The following is a 14,063-nucleotide window of genomic DNA, read 5'->3' as shown; positions in this document are numbered from 1 at the left end:
GCTTCACAGACTGTGATCCTTCAGCTTTACTCCCGTCGCAAGCGAGATATGGTTTCCAAAGGGTTTTTCATGATGCTTTTTGACTGGTTGGTGTGCAGTTTAGTTCTGAACGCAAACACCACTGAGATGTGCTTGTTTTAAAGTGAACTTTCCAGGATAATCCTTAAGCTCCATATAAAAATACAAATATTGTTTTGGTTTTTTTGAAATCTTAGAATGACACTGGTAAGTCATTCACAATGGTTACTCCATTTACTAATAGTGCATCTGCATTGTTACTAGCACTTAATGGGCTTCTATAAAAGAGTCTTTCTGATTTTAACTTTTTGTTGTAGCATGTTAAATAGACCTGACTAATTATTTGTTTTCCCATAATATTGCTAAAAGCTGAGTTCTTATAGCCCAGAGAAGGAATATTTTGTAAGTATACAAACAAATAATGAAAAGGGAAAGAATGACAATTTGTTTTTATTTTGTCCTTAATGAATTTCGTTTTCCAAATAGCATTTCACTTCATTAACATGATTTTCTTTTTCTGATAGATAACTGCCTACAATAGGCGTACCTTTGAGACTGCAAGGCATAATTTGATAATTAATATAATGTCAGCGGAAGGTAGGTATGGAAAAATGTGTTGCTAATTATTTCCTTATTTACAAGAAGGTACTGCATACCTAATATAACTTATGAAATAGTAAAATGCAGAAAAGAAAACTAAGCAATATTTAGTTTGTTGTAAAATATCGTGATGTATTATGGTGCTAAAGAGCTCTGGATAGAGAGCCAAACAGATAGGCCACTTATTTCTCCAGGCCTTGGTTTCAACATCTGTAAAATGGGACTAACAATAGCATTTCTCTCATAAGTGTGGGGTAAGGGTTCCATGAGTTAAGGCTTGAAGTGTGCTTAAGGCAGGGCTGAACACAGTGTGTACAATCAGTAATTATTAGCTAGTTTTATTATTTTACTTTAAAACTTATCATAGGTGGTAGTCCAGTTGTATGTGAATATAAAGAGTTGTTGATGGACAAAATAAACTGTAATTTGAGTCACAGACTCCTTCCTAAAGACCTAATCACGTATCTGTAATTGCTAGAGCCCGTCAGCAGTTTGAGTTACATATGCTCAGACTGTAAGTGATCCCCAGGGGTTTGGAAGGTTAGGGACACAGGAAATATTCCAATAATTACACTCTCAAATATGCTGACTCTATTTTGGTATTTTATTGGGAAAAATACATACCACTAAAAACTTTGTAGTTAAAATTTATAAAGCATGGGGTTCTCCTCTCTATACTAGATATCACTTGTGAGGGTAATGGGAGAAGAATTGATACAGCATTTTTCCCCCTGAAAACAGTAAAACAATTGTGCATCCTGTATAGGGGAATTCTTACTTCTATTTCCTAGTACAATTAAAAACAAATGAGCAAACACAAAACATTTTGTCAGAACCTACTAATTTGAAATTCATGATAATTCAGTAAAGGCTGGGTTAAAAATTGCCTTTATACTGTACGAAAGAAAGCAGTCTCTGTAGAATTGATAACTTAATACATAATTGGGGAGATTACTAGAAGATTTTGAAGCCTTTACATGAATTTTTTCCCAGGTGTTCCGAGTATCAGTTCTCTGGGCCCCGACAGAGGACTCCCCGCCCACTTGTGCACTCCGCAAGGGCTTCTAGCAGGCATTCATGTTTGGATCACGGAGACTTTTGTTCTGGACTCCAATTGTAATTGGATGCTTGCATCCACTCTAAGCTGTCCCTATAGAATTGGAATATCCTTAATGAGCAGAATAATTGCAAAGTTCCCTGTCTCCTTGGGAATTCATTAGTATAGTTATATAGTTACATTACAGTGGGCTTGAACCACTAACCTCACTGTTCTGCTCTCAGAGGGACTCAGAAACTCTGTGTGAGCTATGACAGTCTCTACAAACTCCAAAGACAGCCTAGTCTAGAGTTTGAACTCCCTCATTCTCAAGTCTGGTCTCAGACCTGTGGACACGGAGTACACAGGCATCCTAATAAATGTTGTTGACATGTGGGGACCGCGTTCAGGCAAATACTAAAGGAAGACTGCTAGACAGCTGTAGGATTGAAAATTGGCTCTAGGGGCTGTTTATCTAAATCAGGGGTTTGGAAGGTGTGTTGGTGAGGGAGGGAGACCAGATGGGTTTTGGAAGCCTCTACACTTACTTCAGGCAGAGCTGCCCTGCTGCCTTTTACACAGGGTTCAGTTGCCCAAAACTATGAAAACCAGTGAACCAAATGGCATCTGTTTCTCCTTCCTGGTCTAGATGGAATGTATATGGGCACTGGGATGTACATCTTTGAGCATAGCCCTCCCACATGCCATTTCTCCCAGGAAGGTTAGGAAAAGAAGTAACGAGAGTCCAATATCAGGATAATCACGCTTAGTACAACTGCCTGCCCAGCTGCCTCCTGCTCTGAGAGACCTAATGGGAAATTAGTCATGTGGAATCACACAGCATGGAGCTCAAGGAGAGTACACAGAGTGATTCTCTGAATTGGATTCAGGGCTGCAGAGGCCTGCCACCAAGCTGTTGGCCTACTGTTCCCTTGGCCTCTGTGATGTCCAAATATAGCAGGCATGGGATTTCCCCAAAGTTAGAAAGCTACTGTGACTCATCTCTGGGAGGCCTGGCAGCAGCACTTGGCCAAGTAGACGGCAGGCAGCTGCCCAGCCCAGAGCCTCAGAGGGCGTGGCGGCGGCAGGTCTCAGACAGGAGCCGTGAAACAGGGTCACGTGCGTTAGGAGAAGCCAAATAATAGTTCTCCAAAAAGTGGCATGGATAATAAGAAAAAAGTTTTACGTACTTTTTTAGAAAAGTGGATGTAAAAACACTGAATGAAATTAATAGACTTCTAGCATACTCAAAAACTATATTTGGTATTATTTATAAATACTATTTATTGCCAAGAAACTGTTCTTCGTAATTATTTCTACATGACTATTTCTTGGTATGGGGAAAGATGTCGCATGATTAAGCTACTGTTTATCTGTATAAAACAGAAAGTGTATCTGTATAAAACAGGAAACTTATCTACATAAAAGAGAATAAATACATCATATCTTAGAAGATTGCAGATGGGCCATACGTCAAACAAATGTAACAAAATCACAAGCAGAATAAATGACAGTGTAGGAGATGAGTAAAGAACCCCTGTGATTAGAGCCTTGAAAAACTTAATCTTAAGGAAGAGACACCACGCTCTAGAAAACTCTCTAAGCCACAATCTTTCCCTGACTTCACCTCTGTCATCAAACGTACTTTAATATTAAAGAGGCTTTATAAGAAACGGGGTCATGAAGATTTCAGTTATTTACTGTATAATTTTTATTGTTTATTAAATGAGTGAAATACTTCACAGATATGTGAGTTTTAATGAAATAAATCAGAGGATGTACATAGTGTAATCACTGCTGGGGACTTTAAATCTATGTGTAGTCCCAGAAACATTTTCTTGTCCTTTGAAGGGAAGAATTCAGGTAATCAGCTTCTTCATATTTTATAATAATTGCTAAAATTTAATATTTTATAAGTTCTTACCCTATGCTGGGAGCTCTGGTAAGCACTGTATACACACAGTCATCTCCTTTAGCTTAGATAAAAATCATGTGAGGTAAGTTGAAATGATGGTAAATTCCTAGTCTGCTCTAAAGATCCACTTGCCCTTCTGAGAGCATGGAGACGCTTACAGGTACCTCACACTCTCTGGTCGTGAGTATTAATATGATAGTTCACCTCTGTCTCTTAGCTTGGCCTGCCCCATAGTAAGTATTCAAAAAAAGTCGCCTTTATTATTACAGAAATATTATTGAACAAAAAGAATGCTATTCTTTGTCTTATTAGAACAAACAGAATATAGGAGATGATGGTTTGTAATTCGAGAGTGGGATTTGAGAAACTGAAATAAATTATACTTCTTTGGAGTTTCTTATATTGAGAGTCTGAACTGGATATTGAGTTGGTTTAAAATATTAACTTTGAAACCTTTAGAGGGAAATATTGAGACATTGGGGAAGGAAAAAGCTGACTAAATCTCTGACAATGCGAGATATGGAATTTCACGAGAAATTTAAATATAATTTCTCTAGAATGCTTAATTATGGAGTGGTCAAAAGAGTAAACTTGTATGATTTCAGAATTCTTATTGAAAGTATAATTAATATTTATTTTAGTAAAAAGTAATGTTTTAGCATGCTCCAAAAAGATCAGTAATACTGCAAATTAAAAATACAGTATTTTGAATTATATATAAATAACCCACAAGCAAGTGCAGATATTCTGGAATGTCTTCTCTCTTTGGAAAAAGATGTTGCTCTGTGCCTGACTCCCTCCTCTGTTCAAATGGGACTAGCACTACCTAGGGTTGTAGTGATCCAGTGAGAGGATGTGTTTGTAAAAGATCTGTCAATTTTAAAACACTGAAAATGCAAAATATTATTGTTACTCATGTAGAGATCTGGAAATGCTCCTTCTGCCTGGGCGCTTTGGCAGGGCGAGAAAGCTGGCAGGTCACTGGCAAGTTGAAGGCACATTTGACACTTTTTTTCTTTTTTGGCTGAATCCTATCATAAATTGCCCTACTGTCCCCCGGATTTGATTACATTGTAGATAAAATTCTGTGTCAAATGTATGTTATGTTTTTAGATATGTCCTCTGTTATACAGAAAGCCTTTAAAGTCAGTGTTAATATCGTTCCCCAAAGCCAGGATTGTGACGGAAATCAACAAATCTCGAATTGTTCTTCTGTTTCCCTTTCAAAAGATTACTTCATTAAAGATATGCATACCCTTTTTCACCAAAATTAGACTTCCCGTTACCGTATCAAGCAGAATTCTTCATTAAGAATATGAATGTAGAAGAAATGTTGGCCAGCGAGGTTCTTGGAGACTTTCTCGGGGCCGTGAAAAACGTGTGGCAGCCAGAGCGTCTGAACGCCATAAACATCACGTCGGCCCTAGACAGGGGCGGCAGGGTTCCGCTTCCGATTAATGACATGAAGGAGGGGTAAGCAGACCTTTATCTCATTGCATTAAATACGGATTTTTAAATATGGTGATCTTATCAAACTTGTTATAGATGGAAGATGGCCGAATATTGTAAAGACGTGAAAACACTAGCAATTTTCTATATTGGCAAAGAGTTTACGTTAATGGTTCTTTATATCTGATGTTCCAGGTCCTGTGAAATCTAATTGTAGATCAGGATCAGCATCATAAATTATAGCACTAAGTCTCTCGTACCTTCCATAGAGAAGCTGATTATTTAGGGCCCTGAATTTCAAAGGAAATTGATGCCCCAGTTATCAGCTGCAGAAAGACAGTCGGACTGCTGTAACTTTATTCTAGGAAACTATTTCTTCGCCTTTAACATTCTTTCCACCATGTGTCGGTGACTGATGGCTGGGGTGGATTTGAAACCCATTCCTAAAGCCTGGCCTTGTCATTCACAAGCTGTGTGACATTGGGCAAAATGCTGCACTCCTCTGTGCCTCAGCTTCCTCTCTTGCCCCACTGGGGATTACACCCTCTCGCCACGTTGTTATGATGAAACAAGACAATGCATTTGAAAGGGATTTGCCTGTTCTCAAGCCTTACATACAAGACTTACACCCTCGTAGAGGTTAAGAGACACTCCTTATGCCTGAGTGAATTGAAAGGACCGAAGGTCAATGTTGAATCAAACTTGGATCTTTAATTTCGAATGTGTAGGTTGAGGCAGAGCTGCCTTTTTTTTAAGCAGTCCTACAAATGTATGAGATATGGAGTAAATCACATTTCGTGCAGCATATCCCTTTCCAACTCCTTCTTTGTCCATGTTCCTGGTAACGTTTTTATACGGATGATGTCTGGAATTAACTAGAATACCTGGATTAAGAAGAATTAAATTGAAGAGCAGCTTTAAAGGAGAAGTTTGTTGGAAATAAGGGAAAAGATCACAAATAGACATCGATGAAGTATGAGGGAGGAGGCAGAGGGGGATAAGGGATAAGCAGTCAGCTGGAAAGTCCAACTTACAAATTCCAGAAATAAACTGCACCTCGTTTGTTACAGTGACGGATTTTGAAGCCGGTCAAGCACACGTAGAAGAGCTTTGAGGAAAACAGTTGCTTCATCTCTGTCTATCTGTTGGTTGGCTTTCTATATGAAGACGTAATTCTAGAGCTTAACTTTTCACCTCAGAGTTGCACCATGGTTCTCCTGCCCACTGAGTAATTAAACTCGCACCGTGGAAAGAGATGAACAGGGGTATCTTCCCTGAAAATGTTCTCCAAATATGGAGTCTTTTCAGCAGTTTCTTAAAGTAACGTGTTCCACGATAATTGTTAAAACAGTGACCAACAGATGCTAGGGGAAGCAGCTTGAAACCAGGCATTGGTAGTTTCCCATAGCTGTGCTTTCTTTTGGGGGTCACCCCTCCTCTAACCAGTAGCGCAGGCCCTACCCATGGAGGCACTTTTAGAAACAACTAAATAGAACTAAATAAGTCTATAAACCAAACTCTGACCTAAAACAGTGCTTCCAACTATGCTAGCCTGAGAATTGCCGCTAGAGCTTTATTAAAAATATAGATAGTTTCCTGGCCTCTGATTTCTACTAGAGATTCTGAATCTTTGAGACTAGGGCTGGGCCTGAGCATGTGACGCTAAAATAAGAACAGAATTTTTGTCCTACGAGTGCTTGTTAGAGAATTCAGTCATTAGCTGACCGACCCACAACACCTGCCAGATGGCGGCATGTGCTGTCAGCTCTTTGAGAGTCAGTCCCGTGGCATGTATTTGGACCTTGTTGTCTCAGATCCCTTCCCAACTTGAAATGCTTTCCCGTGAGTTTTAATTTAATGTTAAGCTGTAACCTTTACAAAGTATTCATATGATAAGTCTTTTAAAATAGCATTTCTGTAAATTGTACCCACTGCCAACTCTATTAGTCTAATGTCCCTCTATGAGCACCAATGAAATAAGACCCTACTTGAATATAATTCCAGAAGAAAAATTTGTCCCTGGGGATTATTTTGCTTATTTTCTTTAGTTGTTATACAATGTCCTGGTAACAAAAATAATTTTTTTTACCCCCGTTGCCTTAAATTTAGAAATAAATCCAATGCTGAACTCATCTCTTGTGCCTTCCTTTCTTTTTAATGGTGTGTATCATGATTCTTAATTCACGTAATAAACTTTTTGCTTCCGTACTTTCTTTTGAAAATAATGTGGGCTATATATCCCTTTAAAAAATGAAATAGTGAAAAGATCAAGAGAGAGAGTCAGAGGTAGCAAAGCCCTTACATCCCTTTCTTTTTCTGCAATTTTATTTAAAAGTGTATTCTTATACTGCAAAGTGTTAATTAAGCACCTAATAGTGAGTTCTGCTTAATACTTAGCGTAAGTCTCATTGTTTGATTTAAAAAAAAAATAACTCCATTATTTCCTTTTACTCATGGAAGCCACAGTCTAACGGCAGATTTTCCCCATTTGGTATATGTAGTCAGATAAACAGCGGATGACGAAGAGGGGCTCTCGGTAGTGGACCCTCAGAGTACACCTGCTGCCCTTCCACAGCCCAAAGTGCCATTAAATGTCAGTCATCCAGAACCCCCCCCGCCCCCCCCCTCCGGCGGCATCCCAGCTCCTCATCCTTCGTGATGTGCATTTTTTAAAGATCCTGCAAAACTCGCTGACAGCTATCAAACTTCTCCTAAATCTGACAGAAAACAATTATAAAGATTTACATCAAAGTAAGTAAGCTCCTGCAAAGGAAGGCTGAGCCTCCTGAAAAGATTCCCTTTCCCTTGCCAGCCCCATAGCCCCAGGGCAGCCGTGCTCTCTCAGGGTGTGGTCTTGGTGCTGCTTTTGCTCCTGACACTGAGCCAGAGGCTAGGGACTCATGGATGCATTTAGCCTGGGATAAAGCTGGTGGAAAGAGGAGCAGGTTCATATTTCATTCTAGGCATGGCATAACTGCCAACCCAGGGTGAGTGATGTGGTGTAAATGGTAGCTATGAAGGGAATGATGGGGTGTGAGGATTAAAGAATATACTCACTTTTTATAAGAGATTGTCAAAGCTACCACTATTTCCTCTGGTTACCAAAGCGTGTGGCTCTAGCCTCAGTGGGCAACAGAGAATCCTAGTTTATTCTCTAGACTGTCTACAGAGTACTCCCTCTAATTAATTGTCTGCTTTTGCCCTATAAAGGCCTCAGTGAGAAGTTACAGTTGAGGAGGAGAATGTAAGTCAGTGGCTCCCAAATCCTGCTCTGACACAAGGTCATGATCCTGGGCCAGTCTATAGTGCTCTGCTGTATTTGTCCTCATGTTTGATGATTTACAATATTACCTTTTATTCTTAAATAATGTGCCTCCTATATTTTTGGTGCAAATATCTTTTTATGGAATGATGGTGATATGAGATAGGAACTTCTTAAAAAAGCCTTTGATAAGGTAAAAATTGGAGGCCTATGTAAGTCCATTTTTATAAGTATAAAAATAAATATAAATAAATGAAATCCACACAGCTATATGTCTACTATCTGTTCTTCTAAGTTCTACACATAGGTTCATTTTTTTCTTTCATAATTGAGCATTTGTTAAGTATTTTTTTTAGGGGGGAATAGTGTATTAGTCTCTAGGGTACAGTGATTTAAAAAATACATTCTAAGCTCACAATCTGTTAGGACCAGGCAAGTAATCAGATAATTAAAAAACAGTGTTGTACGTACCGCAGTTGAGGTAGTCACAGAGAGTGCTCCTTCCCCACTTGAGGTCCCTGCCTGGAAAGGGTTCATGGAGGAGGTGAAGCCTGATCTGAGTTTAAAATACAGGTACAAATTAGCCTGCCTAAAAAATGAGAAAGGGGGATTCTAGGGAGAAGGAACAGTTGGGCAAAAGCCCTTAGGTAGGACAAAAATCTGGTGGGTTTGGAAACCTACTTCATGTGGAAATGGGGGACAGGGACCCAGAAGTGATATTTACCAAGGATGCTAGACTAGACCGTGTCAGGCCTTGGACACCAGGAAAACTTGTTTGGATTTTATCCTGAAGCATTAGAGACCTTTGCAGAAAATGGTTTAAAGTTTTCATTTTATCAGGTGGGCCTGCTAAGCCCACCTCACAGTTGAAAGAATAAACTGAACCCAAATGCCTCCTCTCTGCAAGCAGGAGATTCCACTCCCCCGCCAGAATACCCCAGAAGGGTCGAGCCTTGTGTGCCAGTTCTCCTGCTAAGATGGTTCATTCCTTCTCCAGTGGAGAGGATTAAGCAAGCAGTCAAACTAGAGTCCAGAAGTGTCCTTTAGTCTTTGTTTTTTATTCTGTATTGTCTTTTATTTAGTTTTATTTATTCTTTATTTTTCACTTTATTTTTTGATTGATTGATTGCAGGAATGCACAGAACAAAGAAGTGGAGTGGGGAACAGAGGCAGGAATCATGGTGTGTTTTCTTTTAAGAGCTCAGGAGTTCCCAGGCAGCATGTAACATATATGGATACATTCTCCTCTTCTAAACTGTCTTTTATCTTCTATATACACAAAGTAAAGAGTAAAATACATTCATTACTTGGACAATTAGATAAATAATACAATCATTGGATCCATTTATCTGGCTTTTGCTGAACAAGGCAGCGTTTTGACTTAGATTTTTCACCCGTTCCTTGGTTCTCCACATTGTGTGCATAAAGGCTTCAGTAAGTATATTTTCCCTCAAGGGAAATTGAGTTGCTCAGATTAGAATAACCAAATCCTTCATAAGTAGCAAGTTCTGTCCAGTGCACACCAGTTCCCGAAAGGTTGAGGTGCCATGTTTTGTTAACATTGCTTGAGAGTCTTGTACTTGATAATACGCTCCCATCTAATCTGTTTACACACATTTGAAAGTTCGAAAACATGTGGCTAAGGTCATAAAGGTGTAAAGATCATCCTCATTTCACTTAATAAATATTTTAAGTTTCTGCGTTTCAAAAAGCTAACTAAAAGGAAAGCAACGGATTATGAAAAGTAATTTCAGCATGTAGAGCCTACAGTTGTTGTTGTTGTACATGGCCTCATACAAAATTATTTTTAAAAAGCCAACATATTGAAACTCACTGGCTCTACAAAAGAAATAATAAATACACGTTTTTGACCTACAAAGCAAATCCAGTGTCTGCTTCTCTTGAACATCATGTTTGTAGTCTGTTTGTGTTTTATTTATTAACTTATTTTCCCAGTTTCACTGAGATATAATTGACCTATCACACTGTATGAGTTTAAGTGCACAATATAGTGATTTGATATGTGTATATATGCAAAATAATTACCATAATCAGTTTAGTTAACATCCATCACCTCACATAGTTATAAATTTTTTTTCTTGAGATGAGAACTTTTAAGATATACTCTCCTAGCAACTTTGAAATATACAATTGCTTGTTTTTAAACTGGTATAATGCTTTTCATTCATTCATTCATTCAGCACATAGGCTCCTTGAGGACAGTGAGAAAGAATGAGTGTACACCCGGGGCTGTTGCATCACTCCCTGTGGAAAGTGATGGTGACTAGGACTAGGGTTGTAGCAGTGGGATGGAACAGAGTGGACAGGTGTGTATGAGAGTTCTTGCAGGGTAAATGTCAGAGACCCGTGGTGGATTGAATATGTGGGGAAAAGGACAGAAGTCAAAGATGATGGTGCTTGAGCATCTGGCCGTGCCAATCACCGAGAGAGAAGAAGATAGAGGAGGAACAGGTGGAGGTGGGGTGGGGTGATGATGAGCTCAGTTTGGAGCATATTAAGTTTGTGAAGCTTATGGATCATCCAAGTAGCGATGAAAGTAATTTGGCAGGATGTGTCAACTGTCATAAAAATGTTTCCACTTCTAGGCATCTCTTTTAAGATAGTAACTAAAGAATATGCACAGAGATAGTCTTTGCAATATTATTTATAACATCAAAAAATTGGAAACAACTTACATGTCCAACTCTGAAATAATGGCTGAATAAATCGTGTACACTTAAAAATTACATTGCTATAAGACTACAATTACAAAGACTGTACAATATGGAAAATGCTTATGACGCGTTAAATGAAAAAGGACACAAAGTTATATTTTAGAGATGATTGCAATTAGGTTAAAATATATGCATTTGAAAAATATTCTACAAGGTACATTGGAAAATGAAAATAGTTATCTTGGTAATATAAATTAATTCTGTTTTTATATCCCAAGTTTCATGTAATGTTTTTATATTACTTTTATAATTCAAGAAAAAAAAACATTTCAAAGTACTAAAAACTCTTATGCTTATGCCCATTTATGTTAACTTGAAGTGAATTAATTTGAAATCTTACTAATTATAATTGCAAATCAATGACATGTTAAAGCAAGAGGACTGTTAACAGTTGTAAGAAATACTCATTTTGTTTCTCTGTTTACAAATGTATTTCACAGTTATCAAGGAAAAATATGGTCTTGGGTAGGCAGTTAATAAGGGGATAGAAATTGACTTTATGTGACGCTTAAAAGTAACCACTTGCTTTAAATGGACTATATTTATATTAACTGATTATCTAAATACCAGTGGTTTGTCGCATCTGCTTTTGTTTGAATTTTTAATATTCCATTTGATCTTTAATTTCAGTCTGTTATATACTGTCCGTCTCCCAAAGGCACCAGAGGTTTTTTTTTTAAATATTCTTTCAAATGAATCCTAAGTCCAAATATAAATTTGACATAAAGAGCAACCAAATGAGTTTGTGTAATCATGCTCCAGGACACAGTTGTCAACTCAGGTTGTGACCTCGTACTTACACGGACATTTCTTTTAATCTTTGTGCTTCACTTTTATTTCATTTCATTTTTAAAAATAACAGCTTTATTGAGATATAATTCACATACCATACAGTTCTCCTATTTAAGTTGTATAACTCAAAGGATTTTAGTTTATTCACAATCTTGTGCAATCATTACCACAATCAATTTTAGAACATTTTCGTCATCCCAGCACCCTCCTCCTATACCCATTAGTAGTCACTTACCGCCACCACCACCCTTAGTCCTAGGCAGTCACTATTTATTTGCTGTCTCTATAAATTTTCCTATTCTGGACATTTCATATGAATGGAATCATATAATATGTGGTCTTTTGTGACTGGCTTCTTTCACTTCGTTTTCAAGGTTCATTCATGTTGTAGATGTATTGGTAGTTCGTTCCTTTTTATGGCTGAGTAATATTCTATTGTATGTATATTTCACCTTTTATCCATTCATCAGTTGATGAGCATTTGGATTGTTTCCACTTTTTGACTACTGTGAGTAATGTTGCTATGAACATTCATGCACAAATTTTTGTATAGACATATATTTTCGTTTCTCTTAGGGTATATACTTAGGAGTGGAATTGCGGGGTCATATGGTAACTCTATTTAACCTTTTGAGGAACTGACAAACTGTTTTCCAAAACAGTTGCACCATTTTACATTCCCACGAGCAGAGTAGGAGAGTAGCAGTTACTCCACATCCCTGTCAGCACTTCCTATTATCTGTCTTTTTTATTATAGCCATCCTTGTGGGTGTGAAGTAGTATCTTGTTGTGGTTTTGATTTGTTTTGCTGATGGCTAATGATGTTGAGCATCTTTTCATGCACTTATTAGGCATTTGGATATCTTCTTTGGAGAAATGTCGATTCAGATCCTTTGCCATTTTTAAATTGGATTGTTTGTCTTTTTGTTGTTGAGTTGTAAAAGTCCTTTATATATTGTAGTTACAAGTCCCTTATTAGATTTATGACTTCAAATATTTTCTCCCATTCTGTGGATTGCCTTTTCACTTTCTTGATGGTGTCCTTTGAAGCACAAGGTTTTTAATTTTGATAACATGCAATTATCTATTTTTTTCTGTTATTGCTGGAACTTTTGGTATCATATCTAAGAAACCATTGCCTAAGCCAAGGTCAGGAAAATTTATGCCTGTTTTCTTCTCAGAGTTTAATAGTTTTAGCTCTTACATGTAAGGCTTTGATCTGTTTTAAGTTATCTTTTATATGGGGTCCAGCTTCATTCTTTTGCCTGTGGATATCCAACGGTACCATTTATTGTGGAGTCTATTCTTTCTCCCATTGAATTGTGTTGGCACCTGTGACAAAAGTCAGTTTACTAAATGTAAGAGTTTATTTCTGGACTCTGAATTCTATTCCATTGATCTACATGTCTATTCTTATTCTAGTGCAGTCACCCCTCTGTATCCATGAGTTTTGCAAATTCAACCAACTGCAGATGGAAATTTCACAGATAGGGAGGAATTTAATTGAGTTGTATCCATGGATGTAAAACCTATGGATATGAAAAGCCAACTGTATTCCTTGTACCATGCCATTCTATGTAACAGACTTGAGCATCCATGGATTTTGGTAACCATGGGGGTCCTGGAACTAGTCCCCCGTGGATACTCAGGGGTGTATACCCTCTGTCTTGATTACTGTTGCTTTGTAGTAAGTTTTGAAGTTGGTAGCTGTGAGTCTTCCAACTTTGTTTTTCTTTTTCAAGAATTTGTGTGTGTGTGTGTGTGTGTGGCTGTTTTGGATCCCTTGAATTTCCATATAAATTTTAGGATTAGTTTGTCAATTTCTGCAAAGAAGACAGCTGGAATTTTGATAGGTTTATTTCATTTTGTGAGTAGCTATAGCATTGTCATTAGGAAAAGAAATAATATTTAGAGTAATTTCCTGGTTCTCTCTCTTCTTTTGAAAGGCGTATGAGATTCTCATCTTCTCAAGCTGCTCCAAGATGATTTAAATGCTATTATCTCTATCTTCTTTTTTATTGTTAATCTCTTATTAGTGGGGCAGGCCCGTGGCTGAGTGGTTAAGTTCACACGCTCCGCTTCAGTGGCCCAGGGTTTCACCGGTTCGGATCCTAGGTGTGGACATGGCACCACTCATCAGGCCATGTTGAGGCAGCATCCCACATGCCACAACTAGAAAGACCCACAACTAAAATATACAACTATGTACTGGGGGGATTTGGGGAGAAAAAGCAAAAAAAAAAAAAACTCTTATTA

General features: G+C 37.9%; 1 protein-coding gene across 19 annotated transcripts in view; it reads left to right on the top strand.

Moving 5' to 3' along the window:
- SGCE (sarcoglycan epsilon) overlaps positions 1-14,063 on the top strand; it is a 67,007-nt gene that overhangs the window by 34,184 nt on the left and 18,760 nt on the right. For all 19 annotated transcript variants that reach the window (XM_008524253.2, XM_008524252.2, XM_008524251.2 and 16 more), the window contains 2 exons: positions 543-615; positions 4,844-5,042. In XM_008524253.2, the coding sequence (XP_008522475.1) occupies positions 543-615; positions 4,844-5,042 (272 nt within the window). The remainder of the gene's footprint in view (positions 1-542; positions 616-4,843; positions 5,043-14,063) is intronic.

Source organism: Equus przewalskii, chromosome 4 (assembly GCF_037783145.1).
Source record: "Equus przewalskii isolate Varuska chromosome 4, EquPr2, whole genome shotgun sequence".
Classification (NCBI taxonomy): Eukaryota; Metazoa; Chordata; class Mammalia; order Perissodactyla; family Equidae; genus Equus; species Equus przewalskii.
Note: the sequence above shows the minus strand (reverse complement) of the source record. Positions and strands in the feature narration are given on the sequence as shown.